The 18,921-nt window shown below is 48.3% G+C and overlaps 1 protein-coding gene across 2 annotated transcripts; it reads left to right on the top strand.

The window, feature by feature from the left end:
- The first annotated feature begins 17,002 nt into the window (after nt 1-17,002).
- Nucleotides 17,003-18,634, top strand: NUPR1 (nuclear protein 1, transcriptional regulator). 2 transcript variants are annotated; one of them, XM_005591646.4, is made up of 3 exons: nt 17,003-17,194; nt 17,850-17,999; nt 18,330-18,634. In XM_005591646.4, the coding sequence occupies exons 1-2, from the start codon at nt 17,083-17,085 to the stop codon at nt 17,984-17,986; spliced, it is 249 nt and encodes an 82-aa protein (XP_005591703.1). In that variant the 5' UTR covers nt 17,003-17,082; the 3' UTR covers nt 17,987-17,999; nt 18,330-18,634. The 2 variants fall into 2 exon arrangements, with proteins under 2 accessions (XP_005591703.1, XP_005591702.3); XM_005591645.4 differs by having other exon boundaries at nt 17,796-17,999.
- The last annotated feature ends 287 nt before the right edge of the window (nt 18,635-18,921 follow it).

Here is an 18,921-nt window from a genome sequence, read left to right as displayed (position 1 = left end):
TTGAACGCATGCGCAGTCGTTCCTCTGTGACGTGACCCGCTGCCGGGTGGGAAATGTAGTTTTTACTTGGCGGAACCCTAATTTAACCAACCAAAGTGCTTGTGCGTTTTCAGCGTTTTCTCCCATTCCCCCAGACTATTTAAAACAAAATGCAAAAAAAAAAAAAAACAAAAAAAACCCAACTTGAAAACGAAGAGATTGCTGCTTGCTGGAGAGGAGTGGGTGCAGGTAATACAAAAACCGTACTTTCTGCGCAATTTTGTTGTGAACCTAAAAATGCCCTAAAAACTAAAGTCAATAAAGTCTATTGTTAAAAAATTAATTAAAAACAGGCCGGGCGCGGTGGCTCACGCCTGTAATCCCAACACTTTGGGAGGCTGAGGCGGGCGGATCACCTGAGTTAAGGACTTCGAGACCAGCCTGACCCACATGGTGAAACCCTGTCTCTACTAAAAAATACAGAAATTAGCCGGGCGTGGTGGTGGGTGCCTGCAATCCCAGCTACTTGGGAGGCTGAGGCTGGAGAATCGCTTGAATCCAGGAGGCGGAGGTTGTAGTGACCGGAGATTGCGCCATTGCACTCCAGCCTGGGTATCAAGAGGGAAACTCTACATCTCAAAAAAAAACAAAACAAAAAAAAAAAAAAACAAGCAGACCTTTAGATCCAGAAATAGCACTTTTAGGGGGTCTTCTCAGGAAAGTATTAAGGATATGGACGTGCAATGGACGCATAGCCTCAGTGGTATTTATCGAAATCCATCTTGGTATCGTATAATTTCTTACATAACCCTACAAATGTCTGTAATTATTTGTAGATTATTTGATAAACTTGCAAGTCCTATGAGATTAGGATCATCTTGTGTTCACCTGTGTATTCCTAGTACCTAGCACAGTGCCTAGCCGTCACGTTTCTTTTTCTTTTTTTTCTCTATAAGACAGGGTCTCGCTCTGTTGTCCAGGTCTCGCTCTGTTGTCCAGGTCTCGCTCTGTTGTCCAGGTTGGAGTGCAGTGGTGCTATCAGGGCTTCTGAGTAGCTAGGACTACAAGCGCACACCAGCACATTCTGCTGATTTTTAAATTTTTTTGGTAGAGATGGGGGTCTTGCTATGTTGCCTAGGCTGGTCTTGAGTTCCTGGGCTCAAGCGATCCTCCTGCCTCAGCCTCCCAAAGTTGTGGGATTACAGGCATGAACCACCATGCTCAGCCTCGTCAGTATTTTTCTGTTTATTAGAGAATCTCAGGCGTTAGCACTGAAACTATTTTAATCCAAAAATTAATGCGTCATTTTTTTCCATCACACTTGCATTTCTTTCTGTGGGCTCCAGGTCAGTGAATGACATGCCCACCCACCCAGCTGCAGTTTGACTTACTACTTTTTATGAAGGTTATGCTTTGAGGGATTTTGTAAATTTTGCATTTGTAAAGGTCTTATGGGCTCTTTCTCCTGATTGTTAAATATCAGCCCAAGGCCAGGCGCGGTGACTCACCCCTGTAATCCTACCACTTTGGGAGGCCAAGGCAGGGGGATCACGAGGTCAGGAGTTTGAGACCAGCCTGGCCAATTTGGTGAAACCGTGTCTCTACTAAAAATACAGAAATTAGCCAGGTGTGGTGGCACGCACCTGTAGTCCCAGCTACTCTGGAGGCTGAAGCAGGAGAGAATCACTTGAACTCAGGAGGCAGAGGTTGCAATGAGCCAAGATTGCGCCACTGCACTCCAGTCTGGGCGACAGAGTAAGATTCTGTCTCAAAAAATAAAAAATAAAATAAATTTTAAAAATCAACCCTAGTCACTGATCAGGAGAGATTTGGAGCTCACAGTTGTTTTTTAAATTATTTTGGTTTCTGCCCCGTTTTAAAAATTTATTAATTTCTGATTTTTCTACAATAAACATGTATTGATTAACTTTTTAAAAAGTGTTTTAGAGTGTTGTCCACATGTAAGGAATTGCTCTGTCTTCTCCACATCCGCATTTCTCAAAAGAATGATCTATACTCAGTTTTCATGTCCCGCCTCCTACTCAGTACAATGTCCTGAGCCAGCACCTGGGGGTTATCCCTGACATCACCTTTTCCCTCCCCTTCCTCATTCAATCCACCACATGTCTGCAATATAAAAATGCATTCGTTGGGCACTTGCTATGCACCGGGTTCAAAATCCTTTACACTTATTCATTCATATACCACAATCCACCTACTTTTAATTTCCACCACATCCACCCTAGGCCAAGGTAGGGACACCTTCCCTAAACAACTGCAAAGGCTTTCTGGTTTTGTTTTGTTTTGTTTTTTTGAGACGGAGTCTCACTCCATTGCCCAGGCTGGACTGCAGTGGCACAATCTGGGCTCACTACAAGCTCTGCCTCCTGGGTTCTCGCCATTCTCCTGCCTCAGCCTTCTGAGTAGCTGGTACTACAGGTGCCTGCCACCATGCCGGCTAATTTTTTGTATTTTTAGTAGAGATGGGGTTTCACCGTGTTAGCCAGGATGGTCTCGATCTCCTGACCTTGTGATCCGCCCGCCTCGGCCTCCCAAAGTGCTGGGATTACAGATGTGAGCCACCGTGCCCGGCCAAAGGCTTTCTGTTTTTTAATCGCTGGTGCTAAGGTTGAGTTACTTATTTCTACTTAATGACATGCTTCGTCATTGGGCTCTGCATGGCCTCTCTATTTATTTGTTATATTTAAATTTTTTTTGAGACAGAGTCTCTCTCTGTCACTCAGGCTGGAGTGCAGTGGCACGATCTCAGCTTACTGCTACCTCTGTCTCCCAGGTTCAAGCGATTCTTGTGCCTCAGCCTCCCAAGTAGCTGGAATTACAGGTGCCCACTGCCATGCCCAGCTAATTTTTGTATTTTTAGTAGATATGGGGGTTTCACCATATTGGCCAGGGTGGTCTTGAACTCTTGACCTCAAGTGATCCTCCCACCTTGGCCTCCCAAGGTGCTGGGATTACAGGTGTGAGCCACCGTGCCAGGCATTGTTTTATATGTTTATGTCATTTTAACCCTTTCCTCCTCTCCTCACCCCTTTGCCAAGTGTGTGGGAATGTCCTTGTAAAACATGTGTTGTTTAGTGTGTGTGTGTATTTTCAATTTACCTAAATGGTATTGTGCTATAAACCTCATTGATTTCTTTTTCTACTCAGCCTTGTGCTTTCTTTCCTTTTTTTTTTTTTTTTTTTGAGATGGAGTCTCAATCTTGTCGCCCAGGCTGTAGTGCAATGACATGATCTCAGCTCACTGCAACCTCTGTTTCCCGGGTTCAAGCGATTCTCCTGCCTCAGCCTCCAGAGTAGCTGGGATTATAGACATCCACCACCACGCCCAGCTAACTTTTTGTATTTTTAGTAGAGACAGGGTTTCACCATGTTGGCCAAGCTGGTCTCAAACTCCTGACCTCAGGTGATGCACTCACCTCAGCCTCCCAAAGTTGCTGGGATTACAGGCATGAGCCACCGTGCCAGGCCTCAGCCCTCTGCTTTCAACACCTGTTACTGTGTGCACACTTTACCTATGACTTATAGCAACTATGCAGTATTTCAAAGTGGGCACTCACATTTTAGTTATGATGGACCTGTAAGTTGCCTCCAGCTACTACTGGCTACCACAAACAATGCCACAGTGAACAACCTCACGCTCATTCCCTGTGGTCTATGTGAAGATTTCTCTGAGATGTATGCCCACTAGTGAGACTGAGCAATGCCGTCTTAAATGATCTCCCCTCATCTATTCTGGCCAGAGTGGCACATGCCTACAATCCCACTGCTTTGGGAGGCTGAGGCTAGAGGATCACTGAGGCCAAGAGTTCAAGGCAACAGTGAGCTATGATTGTGCCACTGCACTCCAGCCTGGAAAACATAGCAAGATCCTGTCTCTACAAAAAAATTATTTTTAATTAACCAGGCATGGTGGCATGCACCTGTAGTCCCAGCTACTACTTAAATTGAGGCAGGAGGATCGCTTGAGCCCAGGAATTCAAGACCAGCCTGGGTAACAGAGTGAGATCTCATCTCTACAAAAAATTTAAAAATCAGGCCAGGCAGGGTGGCTCATACCTGTAATCCCAACACTTTGGGAGGCCAAGGCGGGTGGGTCACCTGAGGTCAGGAGTTGGAGATCAGCCTGGCCAACATGGTGAAACCCTGTTTGTACTAAAAATACAAAAATTAGCTGGGTGTGCTGGCACATGCCTGTAATCCCAGCTACTTGGTGAGGCTGAAGCAGGAGAATTGCTTGAACCCAAGAGGCAGAGGTTGCAGTGAGCTGAGATGGTGCCACTGCACTCCAGCCTCATTAAAAAAAAAAAAATCAGCTGGGCACGGTGATGCTCGCCGGTAGTCCCAGCTAGTCGGGAGGCTGAGGCAGGAGGATTGCTTGAACCCGAGAGGTGGAGGTGGCAGTGAGCTGAGATTGCACCACTGCGCTCCAGCCTGGGTGACAGAGCAAGACTCTGTCTCAAAGAAAAAAAAAAAAATCAGTCGAGTATGGTTGGGGGCAGGGAGGTGGGCCAGGAGGATCACTTGAGCCCAAGAGGTTGAGGCTGCAATGAGCTGTGAATATGCCACTGCACTGCACTCCAACCTGGACAACAGAGTGAGACCATTTCTCAGAACACAAACACACACACACACAGAGCTGTCTCAGGATCTGATCTCCCATGGCAAAGAGGAAATTGTAACTATTCACAATTTAATGGTTTTTGTCCCTGCTGCAGGCACATGTAGCCATATCATGACCAGAAGGTGGCATAGTATGCCTGCAATCCAAAGGGAAAAAGGCGATGAAATACATTAACTCTTAAATGTTGCCTTTTTTTCTGATCATAAAATAGATACACATTCTGCAAAAATCCAACACTGCAGGGATCTAGAGTCTATAATGGAGAAAGTAAAAATTATCCAGAACCCCAGTCTAGGATATAACCACTTTGGAGAGTTTGGTTCACATCTCATTGTCCCCCCCCCACTTTTATTTTCAATACTGAAAATAATTTTCTGGCCAGGTGTGGTGGCTCATGCCTGTAATCCCAGCACTTTGGGAGGCCGAGGTGGGGAGATCACCTGAGGTCGGGAGTTTGAGACCAGCCTGGCCAACATGGTGAAACCCGTCTCTACTAAAAATACAAAAAATAACCAGGCGTGGTGGCCCGCACCTGTAATCTCAGCTACGCAGTACTTGGGAGGCTGATGCAGGAGAATCGCTTGAACCCAGGAGGCAGAGGCAGTGAGCCGAGATCGCACCACTGCACTCCAGCCTGGGAGACAGAGTGAGACTCTGTCTCAAAAAAAAAAAAAGAAAAAAAGAAAACAATTTTTTTTACAAAAATAGGAGCATAGATGTGCCGTTGCCAGGGGCAACAATGATGTCTGGGTTCACTTCATTCTACATGGGATGGAGCATGGGGTAGGGGAGCACGGCCCCTTGGCCTGAGGGGGGAGAGTAGGGGACGGTGTCTGTGACCCAGGGGTGGGTGGGGTGGGACAATGCATTGTTTGTAGGGCACCCTGTCTACACCCACACCGCTTCCCAGTGGAGCCGGCCCAGGTCCACCCATTGTGTTAGGGACAGGACACCAGGAAGACGCACTTGACCTGCAAGAAACTGAATACATCTTCCCTAAGAGGATGGACTGATGCTGCAGGCTAGACAAACCGCCAAGCAGAGCTCCAAGGTCCCCCCAACCAAGCCCTGGGATCCTCTTGACCTTCAGCAGAACTCCACCTTTGAAGTCCAGTACCCACCAAGCAGCACAATGAGCGTGCCTCTATCCAGGGGCGCTCAGGCAGAAAGGTAGCCAGAGCAGATGAAACCTGAATTGCTATCCCAATCAAAAAGCCTTTACCAAAAATTACAGTGCAGTGTTGCCCTCCCTATTTTTTTGACATACACCTGGGCGTTAAAGACCCCTCCATGTTGACCCTGTGGGGCATGGGCCAGACAACCCAGTGGAGAAGATGACCAGGAACCTGAAAACCCAGAAGTTACAGCATTGGACATCAGATGTCAGTGACCCCAGCTGGAGACACATTTGAGACTTGAGAATTTTCACTGGAGCTTAAATATCGTAAGTTTAGGACGGTAGACATTTTTATGGTTTTTTTTTGTAAGTATGATCTTGACTAATCAAACTGTCTATAGAAGAAATTGGTCCAGGCGCGGTGGCTCACACCTGTAATCCCAGCACTTTGGGAGGCCAAGGCGGGCGGATCACAAGGTCAGGAGATCGAGACCATCTGGCTAACACGGTAAAACCCCGTCTTTACTGAAAATACAAAAAAATTGCCAGGTGTGGTGGCAGGCACCTGTAGTCCCAGCTACTCAGGAGGCTGAGGCAGGCGAATTGCTTGAACCCAGGAGGCGAAGCTTGCAGTGAGCTGAGTTCGCGCCACTGCACTGCAGCCTGGGTGACAGAGCGAGACTCCGTCTCAAAAAAAAAAAAAGAAAGAAAGAAAGAAAGAAAGTGAATGGGCTGAATCAATGGCTAATATAGGTACCTCAGGGTTTTCTTTTTCTTTTCTTTTTTTTTTTTTTTAGACAGGGTCTTGCTTTGTCATCCAGGCTGGAGTGCAATAGCACAATCTCAGCTCGCTGCAACCTCTGCCTCCACGGCTCAAGCAATCCTCCCTCCTCAGCCTCCCAAGTAGCTGGGACTGCAGGTACATACCACCATGGCTAGCTAATTTTTGCTTTTTGTGTGTGGTGGGTTTTTTTTTTTCCTCCTCTTTTTTTTTAGACAGAGGCTTGCTCTGTCGCCCAGGATGGAGTGCAATGGCACGATCTTGGCTCACTGCAACCTCTGCCTCCGGGGGTTCAAGTGATTCTCCTTCCTCAGCCTCTTGAGTAGCTGAGATTACAGGTGCCTACCACCATGCTGGGCTAGTTTTTGTATTTTTAGTAGAGACAGGGGTTTCACTATGTTGCCCAGACTGGTCTGGAACTCCTGGCCTCAAGTGATCTGCCTGCCTCAGCCTCCCAAAGTGTGGGGATTACAGGTATGAGCCACCACTCCCGGTCTTAATTTTTGTATAGACGAGGTCTTGCCATGTGGCCCAGGCTGGTCTCAAACTCCTGGGCTCAACCAATCTGTCCTCCTCAGCCTCCCAAAGTGCTGAGATTACAGCATGAGCCACCATGCCTGGCCTCGTTTTTTTTAAACAGTACTAAGAGGTAAGGAGGAGTCCCTAGGAGCAGTTCGCAGTGGCAGGGAAGCATATTTTATTACTGACATTGTTGGGAATTGATAGTGATAATAAAAGGCAGAATGATTTGGATGAGTTTAATGTTTAAGTTCTTTACAGACAGCCTGGACCAGGGTGGGGGACTGCTCCCACTGCCCTGTCCCAAAATGCTCCCTTAAAATTCTTTCCAGATATTTAAGAGCTTTATGGCATGACCCAATTGCTGTAAACATTTTAGCTTGAAGGAAAATCTACACTATGAAGTAACTGTTTCTTTAAAGATACATTTTAAGCAAGAGGGTTTGGAAAAATCTTTATGTCTACACCTGGTAAGCACAAGCCATGCATATTCCCCTTTTCCTTCTTTCTTTAAAAAAAAAAAATTTTTTTTAAATTTTGTTTTGAGACGGGATCTCACTCTGTTGCTCAGGCTGGAGCGCAGGGGCATAATCACCGCTCACTGCAGCCGTGACCTCCCCAGGCTCAGGTGATCCTCTGGTGTCAGCCACCTGAGTAGCTGGGACCACAGGCATGAGCCACCACACCTGGCTAACTTTTGTGTTTTCTGTAGAGATGGGAATTTTACCATGTTGCCCAGGCTGGTCTCGAACTCCTGGGGTCAAGCCATTCGCCTGCCTTGGCCTGGCAAATTGCAGGGATTACAGCACTAGGTCCAGCTGTTTCCTTTTTTTCTGTGCAAGAGTGTTGCTATATGTGCTGAATCATCACATACTTGTCAATAGACCTAGAGAGACAGGAAGTTTTTTTGTTGTTGTTTTGTTTTTGTTTATTTTTAAGACAGAATCTTGCTCTGTCGCTCGGGCTTGAGTGCAATGGCTTATTGCAACCTCCACCTCCTGGGCTCAGACCATTCTCCTGCCTCAGCCTCCCGAGTAGCTGAGATTACAGGCATGCACCACCACGTCTGGCTAATTTTTGTAATTTTAGTAGAGACAGGGTTTCACCATATTGGCCAGGCTGGTCTTGAACTCCTGACCTCAGGTGATCCGCCCACCACAGCCTCCCAAAGTGCTGGGATTACAGTTGTGAGCCACCACGCCTGGCTGACAGAAAGTATTTTGAAAACAGTACCGAACTGGGAGTCAGGAAGCTATTGTCCCCTAAATTCAGGACTAAAATTCCCTTGTACTCCAAATCCTTTGGTTAACTAAATGCACTGTGTCCTCTCTCACCTTGGCCTTCCTGGGACACTGTTCCCTGACCTCCTGATATGACTTCTGTTTATTCTTTCCAGGTCTGAAAGCTCACACATGACCTTCTCTGGGAGTTGTTCCCAAGCCTAGATTAGGTACGCATTGCAACTTGAACATGTTTTTCTCATTACTCATTAAGCTGTATGATAATGTCCTGCTCATGGCGCACAGTCATCCACTCTGCTGTGAACTCCTTGACAATAGGTACTATGTTTTGTTTACTTTATTTTTATTTTTTAGAGATAGGGTCTCACTCTGATGCCCATGCTGGAGTGCAGTGGTGCGATCATGGCTCAAACTCCTGGCCTCAAGTCATCTTCCCAACTTAGCCTCCCGAGTAGCTGGGACTGTAGGAGCGTACCACTGCACCAAGCTATTAATAATTTATTTTTTGGCCGGGCACAGTGGCTCACAGCTGTAATCCCAGCACTTTGGGAGGCTGAGGCAGGTGGATCACCTGAGGTTAGGAGTTCGAGACCAGCCAGACCAATATGGTGAAACCTCGTCTCTACTAAAAATACAGAAATTAGCCGGGCACCATGGCGGGCACCTGTAATCCCAGCTACTTGGGAGGCTGAGGTCAGCGAACTGCTTGAACCCGGGAGGCAGAGGTTGCAGTGAGCTGAGATCCTGCCACTGCTGTCCAGCCTGGGTGAGAGTGAGACTCCATCTCAAAAAAAAAAAAAAAAAATTATTTTTCATTTTTTGTTGAGACAAGGTCTTGCTTTGTTGCCTAGGCTGATCTGAAACTCCTGGCCTCAGGCGGTCCTCCCACCTCGACCTCCCAAATGCTGGGATTACAGGAAAGAGCCACTGCGCCTGGCCCAAGTTTATATTTATTATTTTTATTTTTTGAGATGGAGTTTCACTCTTGTTGCCCAGGCTGGAGTGTGATGGCGCCATCTCGGCTTACTGCAACCTCTGCCTCCCAAGTTCAAGTGATTCTTCTGCCTCAGCCTCCTAAGTAGCTGGGATTACAGGTGCCTGCTACCACGCTGGCTAATTTTTTGTATTTTTAGTAGAGACCGGGTTTCACCATGTTGGCCACCCTGGTCTCGAACTCCTGACCTCAGGTGATCCACCCGCCTCGGCCTCTCAGAGTGCTGGGATTACAGGCATGAGCCACCGCGCCCGGCCCCGTGTTTAGTTTTATAGCCTCAGCACCAAGCAAGTGCCTGGCACATCGTTAGTACCCTAAACATTTGTAGACTAGAGAATGCATGCCTCTCTGGTCTTTATTTTCCTCTTCTGTTAAATGGGGTTGGGTTTGCTGATCTCTCAGAAGATATCAGTAATATAATTTATTATTCTAGATTTTTCCATTCTCTCTCTTTCTTCCTTTCCTTCCTTTCTCCTTCCTTCCTTTCTTTCTCTTTCTTTCTTTCCTTCTCTCTCCTTCCTTCCTTCCTTTTCCTTTCTTCCTTTCTCCCTTTCCTCCTTTCCTCTTTTCCTCCTTTCCTCTCCTTTCCTCTCCTTTCCTTTCCTCCTTCTTCTTCTTTTCTTTTTTTCAGACGGAGTTTCACTCTTGTTGCCCAGGCTGGAGTGCAGTTGTGCAATTTCAGCTCACTGTAACCTCCACCTCCAGGACTCGAGCAATTCTCCAGCCTCAGCCTCCCAAGTGGCTAGGATTACAGCCATGTGCCACCAAGCCCGGCTAATTTTGTATTTTTAGTAGAGATGGGGTTTCACCATGTTAGTCGAGCTGATCTCGAACTGTTGACCTCAGGTGATCCACACGCCTTGGCCTCCCAAAGTGCTGGCATTACAGGCATGAGCCACCGCATCTGGCCTTATTCTAGATTTTTCTACTACTGTGTTTTATCTGGCTATCTGTCTATTTTAGTTGTCAGGAGAAAAGTGTCACACCTCTGTTATGGTGAAAACTGTGTATTACTCATAGTTATCTATATATTTAATGCAAAAATATGATTTGTAGTGTACATGATGTTCTGCAACCTGTGTTTTTCATTAACAATGTATTATGGACGCCTTCCTCATCAGAGATAGAGACACAGACTCTCTCTAAAGAGTATTGAATGGCTAGTGTTTCACAGAAGGAAACTGATCAGTCACCTACTGATGGACATTTAGGTTGTTTCCCATTTTTTGTTTTTTTAGAGACAGCGTCTTGCTCTGTCGCCAAGGCTGGAGTGCAATGGCACCATCATGGCTCAAGCGATCCTCCTGCCTCATCCTCCTGAGTAGCTGGGATTACAGGTACACACCACCACGCCAGGCCTTTTTTTTTTTTTTTTTTTTTTTTTAGAGATGGGGTCTCGCTATGTTGCCCAGGCTGGGTTTCCTGTTTTTCACTACTACAAAGAAGTGAACTTCCTTGTACCTGCCTCTTTACTCACCGCTAGGAGGATTTTTGTAGGAGAGACTCCTGAAAGTGGAACTGCAATATCAGGGGGATATGAGCATTTCAAAATCTTATCAATGTTGCCAAACCACCCATTCAAGACAGCATCCAGCCAGGTGTGGTGGCTCATGCCCGCAATCCCAGCACTTTGGGAGGCTGAGGTGGGCGGATCACCTGAAGTTAGGAGTTCGAAACCAGCCTGACCAACATGGTGAAACCCCGTCTCTACTAAAAATACAAAAATTAGCTAGGCATCATGGCATCTGCCTATAATCCCAGCTACTAGGGAGACTGAGGCAAGAGAATCGCTTGAACCCAGGAAGTGGAGGTTGCAGCGAGCTGAGATTGCACCATTGCACACCAGCCTGGGCAATAAGAGCGAAACTGTGTCTCAAAAAATAAAATAAAATAAAATAAAATAAATAAGACAGCATCCATTGACATTTAAAACGATGATATCACACAGCCAAGAAAACTTCCAAATGCAGCTGTGAGATTTGACATTTTTATCTGGAATGGGGTTGTGAGATCATATGGATATATTTTGTTTAACCTCATTTAGATTTCTTGTGTCCTTTTGGAACACAGCAATGTCCAATCTGCCTTAATTACATATCCTGCCTTTAGCCTGGGAAGCTTCTGTTTCTTTGAGCTAGTGACTTTGTACATCCCTCAGGCTATCCAACAGAGAGGAAGTCTCGCTCTGTTGCCCAGGCTGGAGTGTGGTGGTGTGATCACGGCTCACTATAGCTTCAACCTCCCAGGCTCAAGTCATCTTTCTGCCTCAGCCTCCTGAGTACTTGGAGCTACAGGCATGCACCACCCCACCTGGCTAATTTTTGGATTTTTTTTTTTTTTGGTAAAGATGAGATCTTGCTATGTTGCCCAGGCTGGTCTTGAATTCCTGGGCTCAAACAATCCTCCTGCCTCAGGCTCCCAAAGTGCTGAGCCTTTGCATCTGGCCCACAAACAGCCATTCTTGTTCAAACTTTGCCTCCAGGCCTGGCGTGGTGGCTCATGCCTGTAATCCCAGCAATTTGGGAGCCCGAAGTAAGAGGATCACTTTAGCCCAGGAGTTCAAGACCAGTCTCGGCAACACAGGGAGACCTCATCTCTACAAAAAATAAAATTAGTTGGGCATAGCGGTGCATGCCTAAAGTCCCAGCTACTTGGGAGGCTGAGGTGGGAGGATCCCTTGAGCCCTAGGAGTTGAGGCTGCAGTGAGCGAGATTGCTTCACTGTATTCAGCCTGGACGACAGAGTGAGAACCTGTCTCAAAAATAAATAAACAGGCCGGGCGCGATGGTTCACACCTATAATCCTAGCACTTTGGGAAGCCAAGGCGGGCGGATGACTTGAGGTCAGGAGTTCGAAATCAGTCTGGCCAACATGATGAAACCCTGTATCTACTAAAAATACAAAAATTAGCTGGGTATAGTGGTGCATGCCTGTGATCCCAGCTACTCAGGAGGCTGAGACAGGAGAATCACTTGAACCCGGGATACAGAGGTTGCAGTGAGCCAAGATCGTGCCACTGCACTCCAGCCTGGGTGACAGAGCAAGACTCCATCTCAAAAAAAAAGAAAAGAAAATTAAAATTAAAAAAATAAATAAATAAAAAATTTTAAAATAAAGGAATTAGAAAACAAGTTTCACCTCCTCCAGGAAGTGTACCTTCATCTCCCTATCACCAGAGAGGTTAGGCGCCCTCGTGGGAGCTCTGCGTTTACTCCAGGATGATGGCGCTGCGTTGTCATGGGTGTGCCTAGCAGCGTCACGAAGGTATCACCCTAAGCAGGAAGAAAATCAACTTCCTCGTGGCAGATTTTACATGTACCTGGAGGCTTGAGAATGGGAAAATGAGACCGTCCCTGTAAACCTCATGAAATTAATCAGGGAACAGAGAGGAGAAATGGAAACAAGCCAGGCTTGCAGCACACCCAGCGTTGACCATGAGGTCAGCTGCCCCTGATCTGCTTCCTCTTAGTTGTCTGGTGCCTGCTGTTCTAGAATCATGTAGACCTGGTTACAAGATCATAGTTCCCCTTAACTGCACTATAGATAGCAACTTGAACATTATGAAACATTAAATGTTCCTTTTGAGAAATTCCTTTAGGTCCTGTGTGCCAGTGAAGCGACTGATTCCGCCAACCTGAAGGACCCCACCGGGAGCTGACTCCCAAAAATGTCTTTTTCACATCGTGATGATTTCATCTCCCTTGCTATTACCAGTGACCCCAATTTTCAAGCCCCTCACTCTCCATAATCCCCTTAAAAGCCCCATCTCGGCCGGGCGTGGTGGCACAAGCCTGTAATCCCAGCACTTTGGGAGGCCGAGACGGGTGGATCACGAGGTCAAGAGATCGAGACCATCCTGGCTAACACGGTGAAATCCCGTCTCTACTAAAAAATACGAAAAACTAGCCGGGCGAGGTGGCGGGCGCCTGTAGTCCCAGCTACTCAGGAGGCTGAGGCAGGAGAATGGCGTGAACCCGGGAGGCGGAGCTTGCAGTGAGCTGAGATCCGGCCACTGCACTCCAGCCTGGGGGACAGAGCGAGACTCCGTCTCAAAAAAAAAAAAAAAAAAAGCCCCATCCCAGAATTCCCTGGGGAGATGCATTTGCGGGTCTCCTCCCATCCCCTCGCACAGTGCCCTGTGATCATGAAACTCTCTCTACAGCATCCCTGCTGTCCAATGTAACAGGTCTGTGACAGGGCAGTGGGCATACAAATCTATTGGTCCTGTAACAAAAAACACACCTCTATTTTTCCCATGGAGCCATGTCTAGAGCCCTGCAGGTCCATGCCAGATGGGTTCCAGCAGTCCCTTCTCTCTCTCTCTCTCTCTCTTTCTCTCTCTCTGAGACGGAGTCTCACTCTGTCGCCCAGGCTGGAGTGCAGTGGTGCGATCTCGACTCACTGCAAGCTCCACCTCCCAGGTTCAGGTTCACACCATTCTCCGGCCTCAGCCTCCCCAGCAGCTGGGACTACAGGCGCCCACCACCATGCCCGGCTAATTTTTGTATTTTTAGTAGAGATGGGATTTCACCATGTTGGCCAGGCTGGTCTCGAACTCCTGACCTCAGGAGACCCACCCAACCTCGTCGGCCTCCCAAAGTGTTGGGATTACAGGCATGAGCCACCATGCCCCGCCTCCTTCTCTCTTGTAGGCTTCCTTCTTCCAGCACCTGCAAGATCAAGGCCAGGGAGACCTCCTTCCCTGGCTCCATCTGGGACAATCACAGTGTTTCTGTGGTCCCCTCTGAGGCTAGAATTGGTCTCTCAGTTCCTGCATTGCAGAGCAGGTGCAAGCTGAACAAGCAACACTGATCTTAGCAGAGCCTTGTGTATTCAACTAGACATTTACTGAGCTGAGACTGAGTGCCAGGCATGGAGAATACAATATGTCAGGCAAGATTCCTGCCCCAAGAATAATGATAATTAAAATAGCAAGCATTTATTGCACACTGATTATCTTCTAGGCACTGCATTAAGCCTTTTCTTTTTTTTTTTTGAGACCAAGTCTCACTCTGTCATTCAGGCTGGAGTGCAGTGGCACGATGTCGGCTCACCGCTACCTCTGCCTCCTGGGTTCAAGCGATTCTCCTGCCTCAGCCTCCTGAGTAGCTGGGATTACAGGCGCCCGCCACCACGCCTAGCTAATTTTTGTACTTTTAGTAGAGACAGAGTTTCACCATCTTGGCTAGGCTGCTCTCAAACTCCTGATCTCATGATCCACCCACCTCGGCCTCCCAAAGTGCTGGGATTACAGGTGTGAGCCACCGTGCCCGACCCTGGCCTTCTTTTCTTTTTCTTTTTGGAGTGCAGTGGCACGATCATAGCTCACTGCAGCCTCGAACTCCTGGCCTCAAGTGATCCTTCCACCTCACCCTCTCAAACAGTGGGTTTGCAGGTGTGCCTCACCTTACCCAGCCTAGGTGCCATTAACTCCATTGTCTAGATGAGTAAACAAACGTGGAGGCTAGGCTTGTCTAAGGGCACACAGCTAACTAGGGGGTAGAACCAAGCTTTAGACCCGGGAAGCCCTGTTCCAGAGCTTACTCCTTTAACCATTAACTAAACTAAACCAGTGGGGACAAATAATGGAGAAGTAAACAATAAAAAAGATACTGGCCGGGTGGCTCACGCCTGTAATTCCAGCACTTTGGGAGGCCAAGGCGGGCGGATCACCTGAGGTCAGGAGTTCGAGACCAGCCTGGGCAACATGGTGAAAGCCCGTCTCTACTGAAAATATAAAAATTAGCCAGGCGTGGTGGCACATGCCTGTAATTCCAGCTACTTGGGAGGTTGAGGCAGGAGAATCACTTGAACCCCTGGAGGTGGAGGTTGCAGTGAGCCGAGATCACACCACTGCACTCCAGCCTGGCGACAGAGCGAGACTCCGTCTCAAAAAAAAAAAAAGAAAAAAGAAAAACCAACCAAACAAAAAAAGACGGAGTCTTGCTCTATTGCCCAAGCTGGCCTTGAATTCCCAGTTTCAAGCAATCTTCCCAGCTTACCCTCCCAGAGCCCTGGAATTACAGGCATGAGCGACCACACTAGGCCAATCTTTGCTTAATTTAATATTATTTTCCTCTTTCTCTGATCACCTGGTCTGTTATTATTGCCCCAACCTTGTTTTCATTAAAGTATCCTGTCTTCACTTTCATTTCCTGGATGTTAAGCAACTCATACATCATCTAAATCTGGGAAAACAAAGGCTAAATTCAATTCCAGCTCAGGCAAGGGAGAAACACAAGCAGAAGTTCAGCTTTTTGTGTTTTTGTTTTTGTTTTCAGACACAGTCTCTTTCTGTCGCTGAGGCTGGAGTATAGCAGCTCGATCTTGGCTCACTGCAACCTCTGCCTCCCAGGTTCAAGCTATTCTCCTGCCTCAGCCTCCTGAGTGGCTGGGACTACCGGCACTTGCCACCACACCCGGCTAATTTTTTTATTTTTAGTAGAGATGTGATTTCGCCATGTTGGCCAGGCTGGTCTTGAACCCCTAACTTCAGGTGATCCACCTGCCTTGTGGATCTCCCAAAGTGCTGGGACTACAGGCGTGAGCCACTGCGCTTGACCTCATTATGTCTTCTGCCTCAGTATAATCCATATTTTGAAATACATATTTTGAAATACATAATATTTTATAATAATTTGTTTTTGAGACAGGGTCTCTCTCTGTCACCAGGCACTGTGGCAAGTTTCTTGCAAACATTATCTCATTTGATCCTCTCCCCAACTCTAGGAAGAAGATACAATTATTATCATCCTTGTTTTACAGAATTGGAAACCAAGGCACAGAGAGGTAAAGGGACCCACCTAAGGTCACACGGAAAGTGGTGGGTCAGGGGATTGAACCGAGGGCATCTGGCTCCAGACCCTGAACTCTCCAACCCTCTGCCGCCCTCCTCCTAGGTGAGGGAGATTACATTACTGGGGACCCTGTTTCAGGATATGAAGGGGTTTTCCAAGATGTTTCTCATAGAAAAAAAAAAAGGGTGTGGCTAATGCCCATAATCCCAGCACTTTGGGAGGCTGAGGCAGGCAGATCACTTGAGATCACAAGTTCGACACCAGCCTGGCCAACATGGTGAAACCCCATCTCTACTAAAAATACAAAAATTACCCAGGCGTGGTGGCAGGTGCCTATAATCCCAGCTACTGGGGAGGCTGAGCCAGGAGAATTGCTTAAACCCAGGAGGAGGAGATTGCAGTGAGCCGAGATCATACCACTGCACTCCAGACAGGCGACAGAGACTCCATCTCAAAAAAAAAAAAAAAAAGAAGAAAACAAGATGTTGAGTGTGACTGGGTGGAAGCCGCTGACTTGTCCCTGGCACAAGTGTGCTGATATCCCCTCCCCCTCCTTCCTCACATCCTGCATCTCAGCGAGAATTGGCGTGCTGGGGTTAGCTGTGTGGCCATCACCCCAGGCCCAGGTGAAGCCCTCGATCAGGTGAGGCCATGATCCCAAGGAGTGTTTAAGCTCAGATCCTGCCTCTTCCCTGCTTTCTGCCGAGAAGCGGGACCTCCTCTGTGGAAAATATCCAGCTGGGCGAGCCTGGGAGGCAGGAGGTGAGTGGGGCCGGACTCAGGGACCAACTCTTCCCGTCTCATGACTGTGTTTACTGGGCTGGATTTTGAGAAGGGGCCAGATTGCATCAGACAGGGCCTAATGGGCTGGAGCCAGACTGTGGTCTGAGGAGGAGACACAGCCTTATAAGCTGAGGGAGTGGACTGGGAGTGGAGAGGCACGGGGCCAGGAAAGCAGAGAAAGACAAAGCGTTAGGAGAAGAAGACAGGCAGGGAGGACAAGCCAGGCACGATGGCCACCTTCCCACCAGCAACCAGCGCCCCCCAGCAGCCCCGAGGCCCAGAGGACGAGGACCCCAGCCTGGATGAATCTGACCTCTACAGCCTGGCCCATTCCTACCTGGGTAAGGCCCACTCGGCCATCTCCACGGTCCTTCCTCCTCTCCCGAAATCAGGACCCCTCCATAGACTTCGCACCCTCTCCTTTCCTCTCCTCTCCTTTCCTTTCCTCTTCGTTTCTTTCTTTCTTTCTTTTTTTTTTTTTTTTTTGAGAGAGTCACTCTGTCACCCAGGCTGGAGTGCAGCTGTGTGATCACAACTCACCGCAGCCCCAAACTCCTGGGCTCGAGTGATCCTCCTGCTTCAGTCTCCCGAGTAGCTGGAACTTCAGGTGTGCACCACCTGTAGTGGTGAGGTGGGGTCTCACTATGTTGCCCAGGCTGATGTCAAATTCCTGGGCTCAAGCAGTTCTCCTGTCTTGGCCTCCTAAAGCACTGAGATTACAGGAGTGAGCCACCCTGCCCAGCCCACTCACCGTTTTCTAGCCAACGTGTTCCTTGGACCCTCACGTCACCCCTGTCTAGTCCCTTATCCCAAGAGTGCTGTGTTACTCAGCCTGGGATCTCACACACATCTGGGGTCCCACATTCCACAGAGGGGAAGCAGCAGAATTCCCCCTGCTCTTCCCATCCCCGCAACTCCAACCCCCTGCCTCTCCTCTGACAGGGCGTCTCATCGTGCCTTTGCCCACTTCACCTCTGCCTCCTGCCTTGGTTACAGGAGGTGGAGGCCGGAAAGGTCGCACCAAGAGAGAAGCTGCTGCCAACACCAACCGCCCCAGCCCTGGCGGGCACGAGAGGAAACTGGTGACCAAGCTGCAGAATTCAGAGAGGAAGAAGCGAGGGGCACGACGCTGAGACAGAGCTGGAGGTAAGGAGTCGGGGGGCCCAGAGAGCTCAAGGTGGCGCCTCTGCCATGAAGGACAGCCGGAAGGTGCGCGGTTGGGTGGGGAGGAGGGATCAGACAACTGTTATCTCAATGCAGAATAAAATGAGACACACGTTTGGCTGTTTTCTAGCGGCCAGAGCAAAGGGGAACACAGAACCTTTCCAATTGGAGGGAAATTTGACTTACAGAGACAGAAACTGAGGCTGGAGAGGGTGGGTCCTTCCCTGTAGTCACAAATCAATTAAGTGGGAGAGGCAGAATTAGAACCCAGATCTCTGTCCCTTTCATCACCTGCTTTTCCTCGCCCCCTAGATGAGGCCGGACCATGGACACTACACCCAGCAATGGAGACAGGACTGCGGAGGAAGGAAGAACCAAGACAGGATCCAGGCCAGCTTGCCACACCCCCCACCCCTGGGACTTATCCCCGCTGACTGAGTCTCTGAGGGGCTACCAGGAAAGCACCTCCAACCCCAGCAAAAGTGCAAGATGGGGAGTGAGAGGAAGGGAATGGAGAGGCAGAGCCAGGAAGATACCCCCAGAAAAGAAAGCTACAGAAGAAGCTGGGGCTCCTCTAGGGCAGCAGCACCAATAAATAGACGCGCACGGCAGCCACAGCTTGGGTGTGTTTTCATCCTTGCTCTTTCTGTGTTTTTGTTCGGGCACGTATGTGCCTGCCTGTGCCTGCACATGCATGAGCCCGGGAGAGCATCTTTGGTGTGTATTAGTGTTTGGTATATGTATCTGGGGCAGGGAGTATTCCTGCTCTTACAGGGGTCTACGCTGTGAATATGGCTTTTGGTTCGTTTGTTTTTGCTTGCATATATTTTAGTGCATACATTTTTCTGTGGGCTCCTACATAGTGGAAAACAATTTCTTCTGCTTTTTTGCGATACTGCCCATG

The sequence above is a fragment of the Macaca fascicularis genome, chromosome 20 (genome assembly GCF_037993035.2).
Source record: "Macaca fascicularis isolate 582-1 chromosome 20, T2T-MFA8v1.1".
Classification (NCBI taxonomy): Eukaryota; Metazoa; Chordata; class Mammalia; order Primates; family Cercopithecidae; genus Macaca; species Macaca fascicularis.
This window is presented reverse-complemented; position numbering and strand designations above follow the sequence as displayed.

What these genes read in the sequence shown, in the direction of transcription:
- NUPR1 (XM_005591645.4), top strand. Translation starts at nt 17,083, where the DNA reads ATGGCCACCTTCCCACCAGCAACCAGCGCCCCCCAGCAGCCCCGAGGC. An exon ending in CCTGGCCCATTCCTACCTGG is followed by an intron (nt 17,195 to 17,795) that starts GTAAGGCCCACT and finishes CTCCTCTGACAG; the next exon opens with GGCGTCTCATCGTGCCTTTG.